Source organism: Fundulus heteroclitus, chromosome 2 (genome assembly GCF_011125445.2).
Source record: "Fundulus heteroclitus isolate FHET01 chromosome 2, MU-UCD_Fhet_4.1, whole genome shotgun sequence".
Taxonomy (NCBI): domain Eukaryota; kingdom Metazoa; phylum Chordata; class Actinopteri; order Cyprinodontiformes; family Fundulidae; genus Fundulus; species Fundulus heteroclitus.
This window is the reverse complement of record NC_046362.1, coordinates 7,362,587-7,382,396: the sequence shown is the minus strand read 5'-3', so window position 1 is coordinate 7,382,396 and position 19,810 is coordinate 7,362,587. Positions and strand designations below refer to the sequence as shown.

At 43.2% G+C, this 19,810-nt stretch overlaps 1 protein-coding gene and 1 long non-coding RNA gene across 2 annotated transcripts; both read right to left on the bottom strand.

Moving 5' to 3' along the window:
• Positions 1–489: 489 nt before the first annotated feature.
• Positions 490–3,811, bottom strand: LOC110368540. The gene is made up of 2 exons (XR_002428167.2): positions 3,369–3,811; positions 490–1,650 (listed from the first exon to the last, which is right to left on the bottom strand). It is a non-coding gene; the product is annotated as an uncharacterized LOC110368540 (long non-coding RNA).
• A 4,089-nt stretch (positions 3,812–7,900) lies between these two features.
• Positions 7,901–19,165, bottom strand: api5 (apoptosis inhibitor 5). Its single transcript, XM_012862507.3, has 14 exons — positions 18,803–19,165; positions 17,623–17,784; positions 17,149–17,242; positions 16,994–17,059; positions 16,721–16,872; positions 16,300–16,506; positions 15,971–16,075; positions 14,441–14,530; positions 12,584–12,765; positions 12,324–12,417; positions 12,132–12,188; positions 10,798–10,877; positions 10,559–10,701; positions 7,901–8,548 (listed from the first exon to the last, which is right to left on the bottom strand). Exons 1-14 carry the CDS (start codon positions 18,872–18,874, stop codon positions 8,469–8,471), a joined length of 1,584 nt encoding a protein of 527 aa, XP_012717961.2. The 5' UTR covers positions 18,875–19,165; the 3' UTR covers positions 7,901–8,468.
• Positions 19,166–19,810: the final 645 nt, after the last annotated feature.

Genomic DNA, 19,810 nt, shown 5'->3' with positions numbered 1-19,810 from the left:
ATCAAATTAATTCAGCTGGCAAGAAGAAGTGGGGGTGATGGGGGTTTTGTGGGTGGGTGTGGAATAGCATGAGATTTTTTATTTTTTTATTTTTTATTTTTTTTGCACACCCATTCCCCACCATTTCCAGGCTGTCCAGAGCAGACACATAAATATCTCTATATAGCGCAATGTTAAGGTAACATGCAAATAAAAATAAATAGATAGAAAAGACGGGATTTCACACATTCATTGTGCTTACTATTAATAAGGAGGAACGTGAGCAATATGAATTTAGATGACAACAAACATCAAGAAAAGAAGTTTCAGTAATTGGGTCAAAGCAGTCGGAATATGTACATTTCTTTTTGTTTCTGTCTCTCTCTCTCTGGCTAAAAATATCCTCCAACCTCCAGCTGACTGTGTTTAAACTCTCTCCCCTACTTAACCCGAGGCACCAAAACCCCAAAAGAAACAGAAAAGACAAAGACTTGCAGTGAAACAAGGGAGTATACATGGTCATGGTATCTTTAAATGAAGACAAAACTTGAGGAACCCCAGGGGTTTGAATCCCACCCTGGGGTTTTTCTGCATGGAGTTTACATGTTCTGCCCGTTCTTGCGTGGGTTTTCTCCAGCTACTCCGGCTTCCTCTCACAGTCCAAATATTTTTGCAAGGCATCCTATTCTCGAGGAAGAAAAAAAATATTGTAATGATTAGTAATATATATAAGCTTTTGTCACGCAAACTTCATAAGCAGTTGCACTTTAATAAAGTATAAGCGCAGAAAATAACTATTTGAGAAATAGGAAAATGTATTTTTCACAAGGACACCCACTGTCTCAACCTTTTGGGGTGACAGCACACACATGCAGGTTGTCTACATGGATTTCACTTACTTCTCAATGAAATTTTTGACTCACCCTATGCCAACCCCAGCATAGTCACCTGAGGGCTTTTGTTTCTAAGCCTGGGGTGTGGGAGTGCTTTTGTTGGTAACATATGAAATACGAAGAAAGAAGAAATAACTAAAGGATTGAGTATAGATATCAAGAGTGACAGAGGCAAGAAGCACTGCTGTGGCAAAAATAATTTTCCATTAGGACTGAATTAGGGCTCATGATTCATCCTCTCGAATTGAGAGCCACACATTTCACATGTCGAAGGATGCTCCAACTCACGTTCAGTAGCCACTCAGCACCACACCTTTCAGGTTTTTGCTGCCAGAAAAGAGTGCAAAACAGACTAAAAAAGGGTACTGGTGGGGGAGGTGGAAGAGAAGTGGGTGATCAGGAAAGGGTTTTTGTCTACCCCCTAATAGATAGCCAAGCCACCAAGTAAAAGTGGTGAAAAGAAAGAATTGGAAGGTCTCTATCTGAGATGGAAAAAGCATCTGACCCCGCTGAGGGACCATGGAGCCCTTGTGAACATTTGTTTTTTCATTTTATTTAACAAGATAACAGTGATTTGGTTAAACAGTAAGGGGACAAACACAGGCTTTTGCAGGTAAAAAGTGTGGGACTCTGAAATGTGTGATCACAGGACATGCTGGAAACATGGGAAGCGATGTATCACAGGAGACGTCATCAGCACCAGTGGAAGTCACGCAGCACTCAAGGGTCAGTGCCAAGGCTGACGACACACTTGGAGATTCAGATAGAGATCCTGTGACTAAGACACATCAACAATGGAAAAAAAAAAAAACACTTCACAACAACATGGCATACAAGTCAGTCTGCTTGAGACGTGATTTATTAATCCCTCTGCTTTCCTATTTTCAGAGCATGTAGAACAATACAAATATTTTTTCTAACATTTTCTTCAGGTGTGTGTTGGTTCTCGTCTTTTTTTCCACTCGGATCCTGTCAGCTTTGTGTGTATGTGAGTGTTCAGCTGTTGTAGACATAATGGTCCTGATTTGTTTGATATCTCCTCCCTACATTTGCCTTCTGGCTTTCAGTTCTAACCCGTAGGCTTCATCCTCCTTGGAAACAGTAAGTTTTCTGGTTTAATGTTTACTATTGGTCCTGGGTTTATGAGGACCAGTGCACATGCTGAGGGGAGGGGATGAACGGGGACCTTCAAATGATCAACGATGCAGCACCTTGTTTTGATGTGTCTTAGTCAGAATAAAGTGTCAGCATACTAGAATTCAAACACTAACTTAAATAAACATCCATGAAGTTTTTTTGTTTTTTGTTTTTTTTTTACTTTTTATCACATTACACCCACAAACCTTAATGCATTTCATAGGGATTTTAAGTGACGGATCAACACAAAGTAGCACCCAGCTGTGAAGAGAAGCAAAAATAACATGCAGGTTTTTCAAGTCAATACTTTGTAGAGCCAACTAGCATCACGGTTATAGCTGCGCGCCTTTCGGGGTTTGTCTCGACAATCTTGGCACATGTAGAGAATGATTTTACCAATTCTTATTTAGTTCAGGCTCAGCAAGATTGGTTGGAGATCATTTGTGAACAGTAAGTCAATTTTCTTCAACAATTGCCCTGTTCTATCCATGGTCCCATGTTCAACTAAACAGCTCCCAGGCTATTAAGAAAAGAAAAAATAAAAATCTATCTGTATGGTATGGTGCTGTCACCACAATATTTCATTGTGTGGATGGTTTGTTCATGCTGAATTAAGTGTTTATCTCACCAAACACTGTTTTTTTTTTTTTTTTCTTTTTTTAAAGAGAGAATTTTCCATTAAGGAAAAAATGTTGGATTTTGTTTCCATTTAACAGGAGCAATGTCTCACAAAACCCTTTATGTTTGTGGCTAACTGTAAATATGACCTCCGGTTGCTTTGTTTCCACAAATGTTACACTGAAAGCACCCAATCATGCAGATTATATTACAACAATGTATAATAACCGTGGGTCAGAATTTACTGTATAAATAAGATTAACAACCGTGACCAGTTTTGCGTTTAGAACCAGATTTGTGGCGTGCAAGGTGTGTGAGGAGGGCTTACAAGGTTTTGTTTGAATTTCAAACCTAGTAGGTTAAGGAACCCTGTGCCCTGTCCTTCCTCCCCTCCCCCTATTTATTTTTCCATCTCTCCTGCCTAAATGATGTCAATGGAAACAGTGCTATAGTGCTATTTATAGACCTCCAACTTACACACACAAATGCATGCTACACTACACACACACACACACACACACACACACACACACACACACACACACACACACACACACACACACAAACACAACCCGTGCATGGCGTGTGTTTGTTCTGGTTATTGCTCGTGCAGCCATACTTCCCTGAGAAGGAGAGGGAAAAAATGAATAGGGGCGAAGAAGCTACTGAAAGGAACAGGAGCACGGTGCGCCCCCTGCGTTTCGCTGCTTCTGCTGCAGCCGCTGCTTTTCATTCACTCACCTCGAGCAGTCATTCATTCATCCCTTTCTTCCCCACTCACTCATTCACACGGCTTCTGCGGCGGAGTCTGTGAATGGTAGGGGAAACAGCGGGGTTTAAAGCAGGGAAGCCACCAGTTCAGCTGCACGGGCGCCAATTCACTGTGGTTCGCCTTGTTTGTGTTCAATGGGCTGCATTTGCGAATCAGCAATTTGGGCACTTGCGCGCGCATGCTGTTGCGCGTGTGAAAAGGGGGGGAGGGGGTAAACATAGTTTGACCCGGCAAGTCTCGCGGGACAACACGGCACACAATGTTCCTTGGGTACAGGGTTCGTGTGAATAGACTCTTTCCAAGTTCTGTTGACATTCACGTGCCATATTACGTAAAGTGGATGGCGTGCGGGCGCGTGCGTGCGTGCGTGCGTGCCTTCATGTGCACGTTTAAAGTCTCCCTCCATTGCAAATGAAACACACGGTTTTGCTGCACAAGCGACTTTGGCTTGAAAAGGACTCGTGAGTGACATTTTTTTAGACTACCTTCTATTTTCGAAAGGCGGCTGTGATAAAAATAAAGCAGTTCATCCCGCCCCTCCCATCCCTGAAACCTATCATCCACCCCACCAATGTTAGTTAGACTCCAAGCCGCCTTTATTCAACTTCGTCGTGTAAATACCTAATAGACGGAACCTGGAGATGATATGGGTTTCATGTCAATCATGATTTTATGGGCTCATAACTTGAGCCTGTTGAGATTGTTAACTCGCTCCACTAGCAGTGGAGAAAACAGCGACTTCATTATATTTTTAAATACGTATGTCTCCTGCTTCCCTTCTTGACTTAATCGCTATTTGTTTTAGGGTTTTTTTCCCCCGTGGTGCAACCTGCGGAATTAAAACACATCTTTTGGTTTATTATTAAACAAACCCACCCTGGTTGTAGAGTGCATTGGGTGCACAGAAGCAGCAGCATAGAGTGAAGCTGGTTGGTATTTATAGCCAAACTCTGTACATCCACGGCGTCCACACGTGCAGCAGCCGCTTCCCTGCACTCCTGCTCAAGTTGACATGTTAACACTCACTGGCTGCTATATTTAGCCCAGCCTCACAGTGCTGTTACTATTCCCAGCATTGTACATGAGGGGGCGGACGGCCGGGGCTGTTTTTCTTTCTAAAAGGGAAGAAAAAGTTCCCTTTTTCACAACTGATCTATTTTTACACGTACATTCCGACCTGCGATCCGCCACTGGCACCGAATTAGTTCAGGGACGCTGCAGTTAAAGCCGTCACGATTCCGTGAAGAGGAAAGCAGAAGGGCTGAGACGAGCTGTGAATGGAGGAACATGCGAGCAGATTATCCACGCAGCTGAGGTGTCCTTCAGAAAAGCGCTTGTTGTCTGATGGAATGGTGTATGTTGACTGAAAATACAAAGCAGATCCTGTTGAACTTAAACTTGTTCGCTGCAGAAGCAACGAGATCCGTTCAATTCTTTCAGAAGGATGTGCAATTTTTACAAACCCATGATTGCTTTTTACCCCCAACCCCCCAACAAACATCTGAAGCTTCTTTAAGTCGCACTGGTGTTCACAACCTGAGACAGCTCTGCGTGGTTAACACAGAGGTTCAGCACCACGGACAGATCCACCCCAGCTGAACACCAGTGGCGACATTAAAAGGTGGGAAGAGGGTGGCAACGATCAGACCTATAAATGTGCCACAACCCCGCTTACCTCCATCCACTTCCCGGCTCAACTGAATCTTACAGGCATATATTAAGGATGAATTTGTGACAGGAAAGGACAAGCTTCATAACTTGCCATGTAGTCACTAGCTTCCATCACAAAACACTTGTAGCCAGGAGTTAGACGCATTTCCACAATTTAGAGCGTGGCCAAAACCCGTTTCACAAATTACTTCAAGGCAGGTTTAGGTGCTTATTTGTCATCTTTATGTGTTTTGAACGTTTGTGTAGAACAGGTTTGAAGTGAGCCCACCTCTATTACGCTCCTGAATTGCAACACAGGTTAGTCACAGCTCAAGACTCGATTTTAAAGAGAACTGTAAGAAGGTATTGGATGTCATTTAAGTTTAAAATATTTGCTCGAACAAGAACAGGATCACCCTGAGTTTGTCTGCAGTCATTGTTTTGAAAAGAATGGTATGACGAGACTTTCAATGCAGATTTAATGCTTAGTTCTGATGGCAATGATTCGCCACGCATCCTGTCAACCTGTTCTACTGGCTTCATTCCTGAAAGCTCACTGTTTTGCAGGATATCGAAGTGTCTATTTGTGATTCATGAATGGCCAGAGGGAGCTAAGAGGTGGCTCGTCTTTGAAGATTGATGATAGAAGGTGTCTCTAATTTGCCCTTAGGCATAAGTGTGTGGTTGTTTGTCCTGAGCGTCTCTGTAGCTGCCCGGTGACAGACTGACGATCTGTTCAAAGTGTACCCCGCCTCTCGTACAATGACCGCCGGAGATGGACACCAGTTTGGTATATCATCTAGTCTATCATTTAATGCATACACTTTTAGCGAATCCTAAACTCAACGCACGCAGCGTTTCGAAGACTACCAACTATGTCCCTGCCACACAGCACCACTGAAGACTACAAGTGGACGTCACTAAAACAGACATGCAACCTGTCATTCTGTAGCTCTTCCCTCAGGTCTGTTTGGTCACAGCATTAAGTCATATTTCTATGACCATTTACACCTTCTCGAAGGTCGTTAATAAAGTAAGGAAACCCATCGAGTTTTACCAAGTGCTTCAGGACTATTGATTCACCTTCACTTCCCTTCTCACATGGGCTGGTACAGTCGCTTCTTCCATCTCTCCCTCTCTCCGAGGGCCGACTTCTCTCCTGCTCCCGCAGCTGCCGCCCACTCCTCCTCCACCACTTGATTATTTTCAGCTCAGTCCTTGTGTGTATGTGCGCGCTCATAAAAGCATGTGCTAGGCAGTATGCTGGCTGACTGACTGGCAGGCTGGTTTGGGAAATACCTGGTCACGATCTACTAGGAGGGGGTTTGTCGTGGTAGTGTGGCTCCCCCTATCGTACAGAAAATAAAACAGCTGTGCAGCAGAAGAAAAGAAAAAAAACCTACAAATATTAACCAACAACAAAGGGAACAGTTGTACCACACCAGTAACGAATGCAAAAAGGTGCATTTGCATTTGATCAGACGTCATGCTTTCATCGCTATAGACAAAGAGAACAATGCATTCATCTAGTTAATTCGAGATGCTTTGCCGCAATTTCAGTTACTAATTTATTTTTTTAAAAACATGTTCATATTTAATAAGACCTTGGATAAGACCTTTAAAGCCGGTGTTTTTCTGCCTTGAAAGATTAAAAGACCAGATTTCGCTGTGCTGTGCACCCCAACAGTAATACATCGACACGAAAATACATCAGTCACTTTAAATTCAGTAGGTTTAAAAATAGATCCGGATGCTTTGAGAGGAAAGCCCTGGTCTGAAGCGCCCTCTTCAGGGGACACTCTGCCAATGCACGAATTACTGAGAGTGGCCCAAAAGGTACAGACCAATATTCTGAGCGTTACAGTAATATTTTCAACATCATGTTCCTGGATATATTTTATCGCTGGTTGAGGTATTGGCATCAGACCATGACTTTAAAACAACTTGGTTTGAAATAGTTGCTGTTGATCTTTAGTTATAAAATCTAGCCTTCCAGAGTGGCCTGGACCTCTATACAAGTAAACATGCAAAAAAAAACATGCAAATAATTATAAAGAAAAATACACGCCAATAAATTACTCACAAAACCAAAACCTTTGCCTGCTGTGATGTCACCAGAAGCATGTCAGCCTGAAAGCTTGTTCTTGGGAGGGTTATTATCTCGGTTGACTAACAGATCACAAAAAAATGACATCATTCCCTGCAGGTGACAACCTACTGGATCTCGATTGGGAGTTGATATATTCTATAGTAAAACGTGGCAGGCAGCAATAAAAAAAAAATGTTGGAACCAATTAAGTTTTGTTCATTTTATGAGCCAAATCACCGGCAAACCAGAACTAGAAATTTGACTGAAACACACTCAATATATGCAACCAGTTTGATTTGTTTTTGTTCTAAATATTAGAATTTTAGCGTGATCTCATAATCACCGCTTTTCTTTCTGGTGTAAATAAGAATCTCAAACTATTTTATGGGCAAGAATACACATTTTGTGTAAAATGAGCATCCTAAACATGGTGGGACCTGTTTACGGCTCATTTATTAAGGGCTAGATTCTACCCTTTACCACTTCAGTCAGGGAAGACAGCCTCTTTGAGCATTTTAAATATGCGCCATATTGTGAGCTAAAGCAAACAAAGGGGAGTTTAAACAGGTAGACTTTAAAATGTAAATATAGGGTAAATGATACAGCAATGTGACTGGGTGCAGCTGCAAATGCTTTTGGAATCACAATTTCCGAGATTAGGTGTGATCTGAAAATGAGGAGGAAATGAAATGCAGAAGACCAGCACAGGGTGCTCTATCTGGGCCCAAACACAGGTTTCTTATACAAGCAAGGGACAAAAGATTGTACTTCCATTTAACTTTATGATAAAAACCCAATGAAACAGCGTCATTGATTTATACAAAGAAGCAGTCGGCCAATTCTAATCAAGCTTAAAAAAAAAAAAAAAAAAAGGAAACATGGTTAAATAAAAAGCTAGAAATTTAAATCAATTGACATGCTGCTAAACAGAAGACCTTTCCAACAATGACAAAAATATTTAGTTACAACTTGGCAGTCTTTTGATCCACAAAAATCCACACAATGTTTATAAATTTGGAAAAACAAGGAGGGGGAAGAACAACAAAAAAAATAAAAAATCCACACATTTACTAGATTTAATTTTACCTTGCCCAAGGGAAATACAGCTATTACGGTACATGTTGACAAGAAGAAAAGTTGGAGCCAGAAACTCTGAAACCAGAACCTCAGACCCCATAATGAATGGTAATAAAAGTCAAATAAAAATACCACCTTGTAAAAACAACGGAAAAGTAAATGAATACAATGTGTAGGGAGGTGACAAATAGTCCATTCTGGTGAGGAGGTCCTGATGTGATGCAGTTCAAAGGGGAAAATGTACACTTCTGCCTCAGTAGATTCGGCCTCGGCTCCTGCTGCCTCTCGCCCCAAAGCCTCGTCCTCGGCCGCCCCTGAAGCCACCGCGCTGTTCTGCATCGACACGGCACCAAAAACAATTCAGTGAGTAAGAGGGTTTTTTTTCTTTACACAGACACAAAATGCTTCACGGTAATAAGAAAAAAACAGCAACAATATAAGACAATAAAATAGAAGAATAAGAGGCAACAGTGGGTCAGTAAGGACAGGAATGCTGGTCTAAACGAGTTGGTCTATAGGAGCGTTTTTAACATCTACTGAGCCCAGAGAGTTCCTGCCCAGACACGTTTCTTCACCACCTTCCCACACTCACCGTTGTTCCTCACTGTTGACCCTAAGTACTTAAAATCCTCCACCTTCTTGATCTCTGGTCCCTGTAACCTCACGGCTCCACTTGGGTCCCTCTCATTCACACACGTGCTCCTCTTCCTACCGCTAACCTCCATTCTTCTCCTTTCCAGGGCAAACCTCCATCTCTGCGAATTTTCCTCCCCCAGTTCCCTGCTCTCACCACAGATCACAACGTCATCTGCAAACAGCATAACCCATGGAGATTCCTGTCCAACATCTGTCAACCTGTCCAAGAAGGGAGCCCCCCTTCCACTTGGACTTCCTGTCAGACCTACGGCACACCTCACCACTGTCTTAAAGCTCTTGTTCTGAACCACTCAGACCTACAATCCCTTTCTGCCACTCCACACTTGCTTATGCAACACCATAGCTCCCCTCTCAGCCCCCTGTCACATCCTTTCTCTAGAACTACAAAAGCACAACCAGCTCCCTCTGACCATCTCTGTACTTCTCCATGGACATCATCTAAGCAGATGCTGCACCTGCAGTACATTTTCATGCCATGAAGCCACACTGCTGCTGCTCACCCATGTTCACTTCTGACCTTAGTCTAGCTTCCACTACTCTTTCACATGACTTCATTGTTTTGGCTCATCAACTTTATTCCCCCCTGTAGCTGCCACAACTCTACACATCTCCCTTGCTCTTGAAAACTGGTACCAGCACCCATTCGTCAGGCATCTTCTCGCTCTCTAAGATCTTATTGAAGAGCTGAGTCCAACTGTCTGTCCTAGACATGTCCATACCTACACAGGTATATCATCAGGACTGCCTTTCCAACCTGCCTCTCGCCCATTGACAGTTGGAGATAGGAACCAGCACCCCTCGAGACCCCACAAGGGATAGACGTCTTAGAAAATGGATGGATGGATGTAGCAAAGCTTTTTTTTTTTATTCTTAAAAAGCTTTGCAACTTTCTGAGCCACAATGGTTGCCGTCTCTCCTTTTCCTCTTTCATCAACTCATCTCTGTCTCTCCAACCTGTACGAATCCTTCCCTCTCTCCTTTCTGTCCAACCCATCACACAAGTCATTGTGTTCCTATCTGGATCTAGCTTACTTGCTTGAAAATTATGCGGCATGTTTTTATTGTACAAATCACGTGAATCGTAAAGGGTACACAATGAGCGGTAAACTATTCTGTTTTGCAATGATGCTCTGCAAGTGGTACTGCTATATAATCATGGAACTTTTGATATTTTGAACCAGATAAAGAATTACCCGGGTTTCCCAATATGCCCTCAAAATCAATAAAGAGTTACAAAACAACAACAAACAAAACAAACGCTTTTCTTGTGAAACAAAGGCAGGGTTCTCTCCATTACATCTCAGCGTAATGGACCGTTATGCTGAAAGTTGTCAAAGTTACGCTGAAATTAGGCCGTTACGCTCATAAAAAAATTGCGTAACAATCAGTGCGACACAGATGTTTGAGAGAAACACAGAAAAGTCAGTAAAGCTCTTAAAGGTGCATCAGCGCAGCTATAAACCCCCTAAACAACATCAGCTAGCACTAGCTGTTATTAGCTTGACCAACAGCCCTCTTTTAGCTGCACTAAGCATCGCTCCGCTGCGAGAATGAACCCAGAGAAGCGCCGAAACGTCACACCATCTCACGCACCAGCCCCGTGTCATCCACCGATACACTGGGAAAATAAATCCTGTGAGGACCCTGAAAGGTGAACAGACAGACGAGTCACCACACACTCCTCACCGTAGTTAAAATTGCCAATAGAGGCGCTGTATTTGCCACTGGGGGGGTTGTAAATCTGTCTTGCGTCCCGCCGTGGCAGAGGCGTGATCTGTTTTTTTGCGACAGCACCAGATCCCACTTCTTCACCCGAAGGACGTTTGGGCCTGTAAGACAAAGGCGCAAGGAACAACATTCAGACATTCAACAAATGTCTTCTGATGGTGGTTAAATAATGTCTTCCATTTAATGTGGAGGCTTACGCTGCTGCGTCTGGCTTCTGGACAGGTTTCCAGGACAAGGTTACTGTGCTCTTGTATGATGGAGGGTTGTGGAAAAGATCCTGGAATTTAAAAAAAAAAAAAAACAATTAACTCAGTCAAGGAAAAATATGTAATTTTATTTTGAGAGTATAGGCTTGCATAAAGTTTAGTTTATGTCCTATAGACAGAATGGGAAGAAGAGCGTACTGCCTTTAAAGCTGCAGTCCATAACTTTTGAATAAATGTGTATTTTATATTGTTGTTAAACTGTCCTGACAGTAAAATATGAAAGAGAAGATCTGTGGACTCCTGCCACAGGTCCTGCTGCTATTTACAGAAATACAACGCTCCCGGTCTGAAACAACCAATCAGGGCCAGGAACAATGTCTGCCTCTGATCCATTTCTGGAGAGGCAGCTGCTCAGAAAACAAAGACAGGTGAACATGAACAGCTGAGAGCAAGGGGGAGGGACCTGTAAGGTGTTCTTGTTCAAATGTTCAGGCCAAGTCCAACGGGTTGTCTTTCTGTGTAATTCATATTCTCCAATCAGAGCACATCATGAAGGAAACAGCCACACCCCCCTCTCCCCGACGGTAAGTGGTGCTAGCATGTCTGACTGCTCCACTGGTGAGGTGGAAGGTGGAGCAGCGAGGAGACGGCAGGCCAGGCTCAGCCTCCTTGTATCGGCTGGAACAGGAGGCAGTCCCCGTAGAAGCTGACGTTATTTCTTTTAATGAAATTCTTTGGAGAGTTTACACCTGCAGCAATATCAACTACATGAACTGGTTTATACAGTGATGTCATGGTACCTTTAATTTTATTAAAGCTCAACATTAGGTGACTTAGATGAACCGGAGTTTTCCCTTTAGTCATAATGCATGACAGCATCATTACTCATGATTTACGCGCCGCATATTCCACTACCTTTGTGTGTTTTGTGCTAATTTTTTATTTTGTTTTGTTCTTTCACACCCTTGTCTGTCCAAGCAGATACCTGCTGGTCCTAAACCTGGGTCATTTTCTTCTCCACTCCCCTCCCTACACGCGCAACATAAAACATGCAAAAAGAAATGAGAATTTAACCTCAGCTTTAGATCGACTACCACTGACTGAACATGGATGTATCTCAGTCCTTATTAAATAATTCTAGTTGAAATTATGCCTGCATGTTTAAATGAAACTTATTATGATTGACCCATTGCAAAAAAAAAACTCAATAATCACCATTTATATAAAAAAAAACACTTATATTGTCACAATGATATCAATACTGCCTCTAAAGAGGGAGTTTTAAAAATCCCTGACTTCGTCCGCTCTGTTGACGAATCTCTTACCTTGATGAGAACGTTGATGTTGTTTGTGATCTTGAGGGCCACCACTTTGATTTTGTTCTGATAGAAGAAAATGATGTATGAGTCACGAGGAGGTTTTACAGCACAAGTGTTTTAAATTTAGATCCTTTTTAGCGGTACAGCAGCCAGGAGGCTGGACAAAAAAATAAATAAATAAAAATAGTAGATAACTACCTCTTCTGTCTTCAGAGCATCTCCCGTCTTCCCCTGCAGAGCAACTCGCAGTTGTCTGATGTAAACCTGAAGACCTCTGGCAAAATACTGTAACCTGTTTCAAACAAAACAAATAATCAAATACCAATAAAGCACATTTAGATAAAAAACTAATGTAACCTTCTGTGTACTTTTAGCCATGACAATGTGCGATCAATCGCTTTTTGACGGACGGCTTTAAAAAACAAAAAACGGACTGCAGGAGGATGCTGTAACCTCACCTGATCTTGAAGTCTTTGAGGCGCTCGGCGTTTACTTTGTCCACGAGGAAGTCTGGCAGCTTCTTGCCCAGCTGGTGGAAGCTAAAAAGGAGACACTCCACGTAGCTGAACTGCAGCTTGGGCTCCTCACCTGCAGAGTTCTCCCCGTTCTCGACCTCTTCGGGGGGCAGGGGCATGAACTCCTAACAAACCACAACGAGAGTCAGTCAGCGGAAAAGGATGCCTGTGGCTAAAACCGTGCGCTGCAGGCGGGTTGCTGGCTCTGCTGGGACCAATCGCTGTAGAGCTTCACTTCAGGTACCATGAGCGGGACATTTTAGCTCTCGTACACAGCGTATGTACAGTACCAAAGAAAAATGACCGGAAATAAAACCATTACAACTTTTTTTTTTTTTTTTTAAAGAAACATAAAAAGTCAAGCAGGCTTTAAGTTTCAGTGAGGGAGAATACATCAGGGAGGGCGTTGGGCTGACATTATTTAAGCCTTTTGGCCACAGGATCAACATATTTCAAACATGGGTGTAAAATTGATCCGTTTTATTTTAAGTGCTTACTCAAACATCTGGATTCTTAACCAGTGCTGCAAAGAGGGTTTTTGCTTCAATGTGTTGTTAGTTGAGAGACTAGTGTCCCTCAGTGCTTAGGGAAACTGCATGCTTGGTTTGGGTAACGTCTGTCAAAGATGAATCTCACTCAATTTTTATTTCAATTTATTTGAACTGTTATTCAAACTGTTATTGAAACTATTTTGATAATTACTGCAACATTATATATATATATATATATATATATATATATATATATATATATATATATATATATATATATATATATATATATATATATATATAAAAAAGGTATTTTCAGTCCAAATCAAACTGGTCACATATAAACAGGCTTTCTAAGAAACTTCTTTATTCTGTGGGCTCAGAGCCCCAAAGTTTTTAAATGATCGTATCGGAAATCTCTGACCAAACTCGACGCCTGGTACCGGACGGTGGTCTACCGTCTGATTTTGGACCCCGATCTAGAAGTGCAGCTGCACTTTTCTTTAAGCAACCGCAGCCTATTTTCAGCGGCACAGTTTGCAAAACAATGTGACGCTGCTTGCATGTCACTTTGACGTTTGAATTTCAGTTTTCCTCCTGAAAATACAAGCCCTGTTCGCCTTTTAACCTGGCCCATTTCAGATAGATTACTCCACAATTAAAAAGCGCAAACATGAATCTCCAGTCACTTTGTGCTTCCATATCCCACAAGTCGACCGGGCCAGATCATGGGCGGCGCGTGCTTTCTTGTCATACGACTAAGGGAAGCAAGAAGTGTGGCTGACAAATGCAGTCAGTGATTTAAACAGATATAATGAAAAGTGTGCCACTCCCAGCATGTTAAAGTTTTGCCGATTATTGAATTCCTCGTGTCAGACGGACACGGGAAGATCAACCTGTTGCTTTATCTTGTTACATCAGTCTACTGCCATCTTTGATTAGTTTCATATCGGTTATTCCACAATCCCTTATTGCCACTTACATTCAAACCTTTGCGTGTCCTAATGTGCACAGCAGAGTGGTCAACCTCCATGAACAAACCTAAGCGCAGAAGAGTGCTGAGACGGCCATTTTTGGCAAGTCTAGTCAAACTAGTCGTGTTTGCCCACGTTTAAAACTAATCGGCAAATTCATGAGGCGGGAGGACAAAGTTTTACGCACGTTTTGTCTGCACACAATCAGCCGGGAATCCCTTTGCAACATGCTACGAGGCAAATGGCCGGTGGCGTAACAAACGAGTGAGGAGGCCTGAAATGTTTTGTTGTCACCGGCATTTCTGACGGATAAATCTAACACGGGTAAGTCTTACCACGAGCTTGGTGAACAGCGTGTTGAGGTTGGCCTCCAGCTTCTCCATGTCTCCGCAGAACGGACTCATCTCGGCCAGCAGCTTCAGCACCTGCCGACACAAACACGGAGCGGATCTTTACGCCTCGTCAAATATTCATCGCCCGCTGAGGAACAGAGCTGTGTTGGCGATATGCAGGTGGCCGCCGCGTCCGACAGGCGGCTGCCCCGCTGCCTGCCACTACAAACGCTCACAGCGGCGGTCAGTTCAACGAGGACTGAAGTGCTGAGTCAGGCTGATGCTACACAGGTCAGGAAGGCCAGTTGTCTGTTTTTCTAACAGGGTATTCTGAGCTGAACCAAGCAGCATAAGCTGATGGATGCTGTGGGCTTTAAAGTCTTTCATAGATTGTACATCAGATATGCTTCTCTGTTTATTAGAATTTAGACTCAAAGCTTACAAAGTGTGGAATTGTGAAGCAATATCAGCAAAACACTCTGCAGCTGTTGGTTAGTAGCCCCTTCCAGATCAGACGCATGCAACGAGCACGCAACCATGAACTCACCCTCAATTACGGCTCGCTATTTTGTTTCACGCCACGCAAGTCGATCCGCCAAGATAACCGGCCTCATGCGCTTTTGGATCATACAACTGGGCTTGCAGAAGCAAAGGAGTGTGGGAAAGTGATGATCTGAAAGGGGGTACCATAAGAAGCTTAAAGCTTTAAAACTATGAATTACCTTCTTCCTAGGTGACGATTCATTTTGCATGATTTTTTAATCAGAAGATTGCAACCTGGATCCAGAAATCACACTTCGGCCGAGTTGTTCCAGGTACGAAAGGGTAAACCGGAGGGGTTGCCAATTGTTGCGGTGTCAACTCTTGTGGTAACACAAGGTTTTTGTTGTTTTTGTGTAAAGCTTCAAAAACTGATCACAAACAGGTTGTGTTGTCCTGCGATTGTCATTGATTTAATGACATATAAAACATGAGAACATTCACTATTTTATTGCACCACAGCGATTATGGATTATGAAACTGTGGTTGCTCAGGTATCTCCAACTTTCCTAGCAGACTTCTGCAGACATCTTAATACATTAAGTCAGGAGCTTCCAGCTGTAGGCCAGGGTCCTTTATAATCTGATCTGTCCCTGATGAGTAGAACGGGTCAACTAGCTCTTCAGTGTAGAATCAAATTCTGCAGGAGCCTGAGAATGAACCATCCATGTGGCTCAGTTGTGTTAAAACAGGGGAACATCTAAAACATGCAGAACAACGGCCCTTGTAGACTGACATTGGACAACGCAGCATGAATACTTGACATTTTGAGAAGCTCTCACTCTCTTATTGAATCCTCACCCAAAGAGCAAATAACGTTAGACATAAGTCGGCATGTAGCAGCCACTGGTCTCTAGATCTTTAGCAGTTTTATAATGTTATCGTTTTAAAATAATTTTTTCATACCTAAGGATCAAAGTCCTGGCTGATGCTTTACGCTGCTGCATATTTTTGCATTTTACTACAGGTTATCGTGGCGTGAGAAAGTCATACCTCCAGCTGAATGTCCAGCTCTGCCACAGGACTTGTCAGGGTGCTGAGGTTAGGCAGGACATGTTCGCAGAAGTAGGTCACAAACCGGGTGGAGTGGACATTTTTCTGCAAAACAAAGACAGCTGTGATGGATTTACACTTAAATTACGATTAACGCATAATCCGTTTCACTGTTACAGGTAACTAATGTTAGGAAGCTTTAATAAATACAAGGTTTCCAAGCCCCCAAAAAAATTCAGGAACCTAAACCTAACTTCAAAACGCTTAACAGAAGCTTTTCTTGCAACTTTAAGACACCGTCGGAGTTGTGAAGATCTGGCCGTGCTTACAGAGAACAGCGGTAAAGCTTGCCGAGTGCACTGCAGGAGCCGGTCCACTACGTCTGGGTCTGCTGGGTTGAGGGCTTGCTCCAGGTCAGCTTGCTCCACCACCAGCTCCACGAGCTGCTGCCGGCCGTTTACCGACTGCAGCACCCGCAGGCCGGACACGACGCGCATCAGAAGCACAAACTCCTCGCCCGTGACGTCCTCCATCACCTGAGGGACAGCAGGGGCGTCAGCACTTTTAGAAAACCTCTCACCCAACAGTGGCGTTTGGGCCGGTATTTAAACAGGCATCTGGCAAACGACTGGCACTCTTGATATAAACTCCCACCAGCTTATCATGGGGTGTTGCATTATCTCCGTTTGAGTTGGGCTAAATAAAAAGATTGATCGAAGGTCACAAACCCGCTTCCCTCTAAACACAAACCTTCTTTGTCTCGGTGAAGACGTACTCCTCCACCTCCTTCGTCATGACGTCTTCCGGTAAGGTCTTCAGCTTTGTGGACAGAAACTTGATGGCTCTTTCTCGCACGATGTCCTCGCCCTGCAGGATCTGTGAGAAGAGACCTCCGAGCGTACCTGGATGACCAAGCAAAAAAAATAAAAATCATTATTATTATTCTCTTTTAAACAAGAGAAACGCCTTTCCATCAGATTCCACGTCGTATAAAATTAACTCAAACATCAAAAAGAAGCTTACCCTTAGCATCCATTTTGAAGATTGAAATCAGTGCTGCATTCACTTGGTTGAACTCTGCTGTATCATCTAGAAGCGCAACAGACACGGTTAACGCCACTTATCCATCAGATGCTTCGCCATCCCCTAAAAGGTAAGAGGCATCCACACTGCAGTACCTGTCTGAAGGAGCTGGGTCAGGATATCGGCAACCCTGAAAATGTTTTCGCCTGTGGCAAACCGGGGTAACTCCTTAATGGCTTGCCGTCGAATCTGGACAAAGAAAGACAGCATTGTTTTTTGGTTTTTTAAATCGTGGAATCAAACATTTCCGTAAAATAAGCCCCAAAGACAAGCCAATCAATAGAGACACAACGGTAATGAAGTTATCTGCTAGAAACGTGACAGTAGGACGTAAGAATGAGCAGGTGGCCGGTTGTGAAGCTGCACCGAGGCTTTAAAATGTTACACGTCTATAATCAATAACATCTTCCACCATCATGTTTACATATTTCATAGTTCTTTTAATTAGGTACCAGAGAGACGGGGGTTTTCCACAAATGCATGACTCCAGTCAAGCTACACGTGACTGTAGAACTGGGAAAATCTCATACTGGCCCAGACATATTTTTTTATTTATTTATTACACTTACAGACACATCTTCATCCTCGCAGAGATCAAGCTGGGCATTGATGGCTGCGTCAGCCAGCTCCGGGAAGCTGCTGAAGAACTTAGGAATAAACTGAGCCGCCAGCCGCTTCTCTTTGGGACCACCCTTCACGCCGTCCAGGATCCCTTGGTATGCATCCTTGTGCTGCAGGATAAAAAAAAAAAAAAAAAAAAAAAAAAAAAAAACAGGAGACCGTGAGGCTGATGGGAACAGTAACATGACGGACGTTTGATTCCTGGCCTCCTATTACAATATAAAAGGTGTTTTACGATCAGAGAGCCTGAAAATTCCCCTGTCACTGTTTTCTAACCTCAAACGTCTCCTTCTGGAGTAGACTTAAGACATCTTTATTTGTCATTTTGTATGTACAGAGCGCATACAGAACAAAATTTGGTTGCATAGAGCTTGTAAATTACAGTGTAAATTGAAATGTAAACAATGCAGGAGAAAGAAAAGTGTGCGATCACGGTGTACAGGAGAATAGTTATAACCATTTGTATGTGCAGAAATGATGGTGCAAAAAGGCATTTAGCTTGGCGTGACTTTTTGGCTTAATAAAAAAGGACATTCTAATCAGTAAAAATAAAAATAAAAACTTCAACAAAGATGGTTTGACATTACATGGAAATATGGGTAAAACGTTTTGATTTAGCGACTTTGGTTTATTAACTTCTCACAACTTCTCATGTAAATTGAGGGAAACGATTTGACCCAGATTTTTAGTTTGTAAAACTTTTTTATTTTTAAATAACTAACACTGATCTGGTAGTTTAAAAAAATCACTTTTGCTTCACTGTAGAGAGAATAGACTATTGTTTTCATGAGGCTCCCCAACCTGACAGAGCAAAGGTCCCCAGCCTGATGCAGAGGGGGGTCACACGTGACCAAATTCCGTTAAAACAGTTTATTGAAATTAAAAGTCCCGATAAATCGGGACATGTACGGTTGCGTAGAAACCACCGGCAGCCCTCGGCCGGGATGCGTTTAGAAAGTTGCCAGCGCAGCTTCTCCGGAGCCCCTCATCACGTTAGCCCGGCCGCCGCTGCAGCTAGCCGCAGCTAACAGAGTCCGCACCGCGTCAACAAATCAGCCAAAGCCGAGCAAAGCAGCCCCGGATGGCGCCCAGAGGATTTTAAAACGCAGCGGGCTGCCTCTTCCTCACCTGGCTCAGGTTGTCTTTAGCGTCGGCAAGGATCCCGTAGTTCCGATAAAGCTCCTCGATTGTGACCGCCATCAGCGAGCGTCCCAGTGGCAGGCGTTCTCAGAAAAGACCGCTGATGAAACCACGGGGGGAGGAAAAAAAAAGGGGGAGAAAGATAAGACCTCACAGAGCGGCTGTAGCTCGGTTTCGGAGGAACGAAACAACGATGGACGCCGTGATGTCAAATACTATGGTGACGGCGGCAGAGGCGCGAGGACGAAATTTCGAGAAAATCGTCAATGGACTGCCCTCCTCCGACCGTCAGTTTTCCCGCAATGCTCTCTCTGGCTCAATGGCTACGGTGCTACGGAAGATGACGGAGTGCGCATGCGCCGCTCTTCTTCCTCTTTCCTACACTGGTTAATGGCAGACAACTGGAAGGTGCATACCGCCACCTATTGTACGTGAGTGTGTAGCGTCTAGAGCTTCCGCCAGCTAGATTCTGACTTTTTAGTTTTGCATTATGAAGATATAAATAATCCTTTTCTAATCATACAGATTTTCACAATTTCCTTCAGTTCTTGGTATTCCTTCCATACTCCATTCTTGCCCTGCCTCTCTAACTACTGCCCGCAATCTTTCTCTTTCAGTTGTAGGCCAACCCTTCAACTGCTTTTGAAGCTGTGCAACCACCAACCTATCTGGTTTAACCTCCTCCACTCACTGAAATCTTATTGTGACTGCCACCATCTCTGCAGCGAAAACAGATTGGTCTGATCAGCGTTTGGAAATGTGTATTTGAAATTGTGGAATATATATTCCTATTTCCGCCCCGCTTTGTGTTCTTAGAGCAAGTGGTAGCGCTACTTCAACATATTTTTACTCAAGTAAAAGTAAAAAGCAGCCGACCAAGAAATTACTCTAGTAAAAAAAAAGCATTCGGGAAGAAAGTTACTCAAGTACTGAGTAACTAATCATAACATCTACTTTAATATTTTTAAAATGATGTAATCAGACAGACATAAATAT

What these genes read in the sequence shown, in the direction of transcription:
- api5 (XM_012862507.3), bottom strand. Translation starts at nt 18,874, where the DNA reads ATGGCGGTCACAATCGAGGAGCTTTATCGGAACTACGGGATCCTTGCC. An exon ending in CTAAAGACAACCTGAGCCAG is followed by an intron (nt 17,785 to 18,802) that starts GTGAGGAAGAGG and finishes TTTATCCTGCAG; the next exon opens with CACAAGGATGCATACCAAGG. An exon ending in TATTGGCAATTTTAACTACG is followed by an intron (nt 8,549 to 10,558) that starts GTGAGGAGTGTG and finishes GTGTCGATGCAG; the next exon opens with AACAGCGCGGTGGCTTCAGG.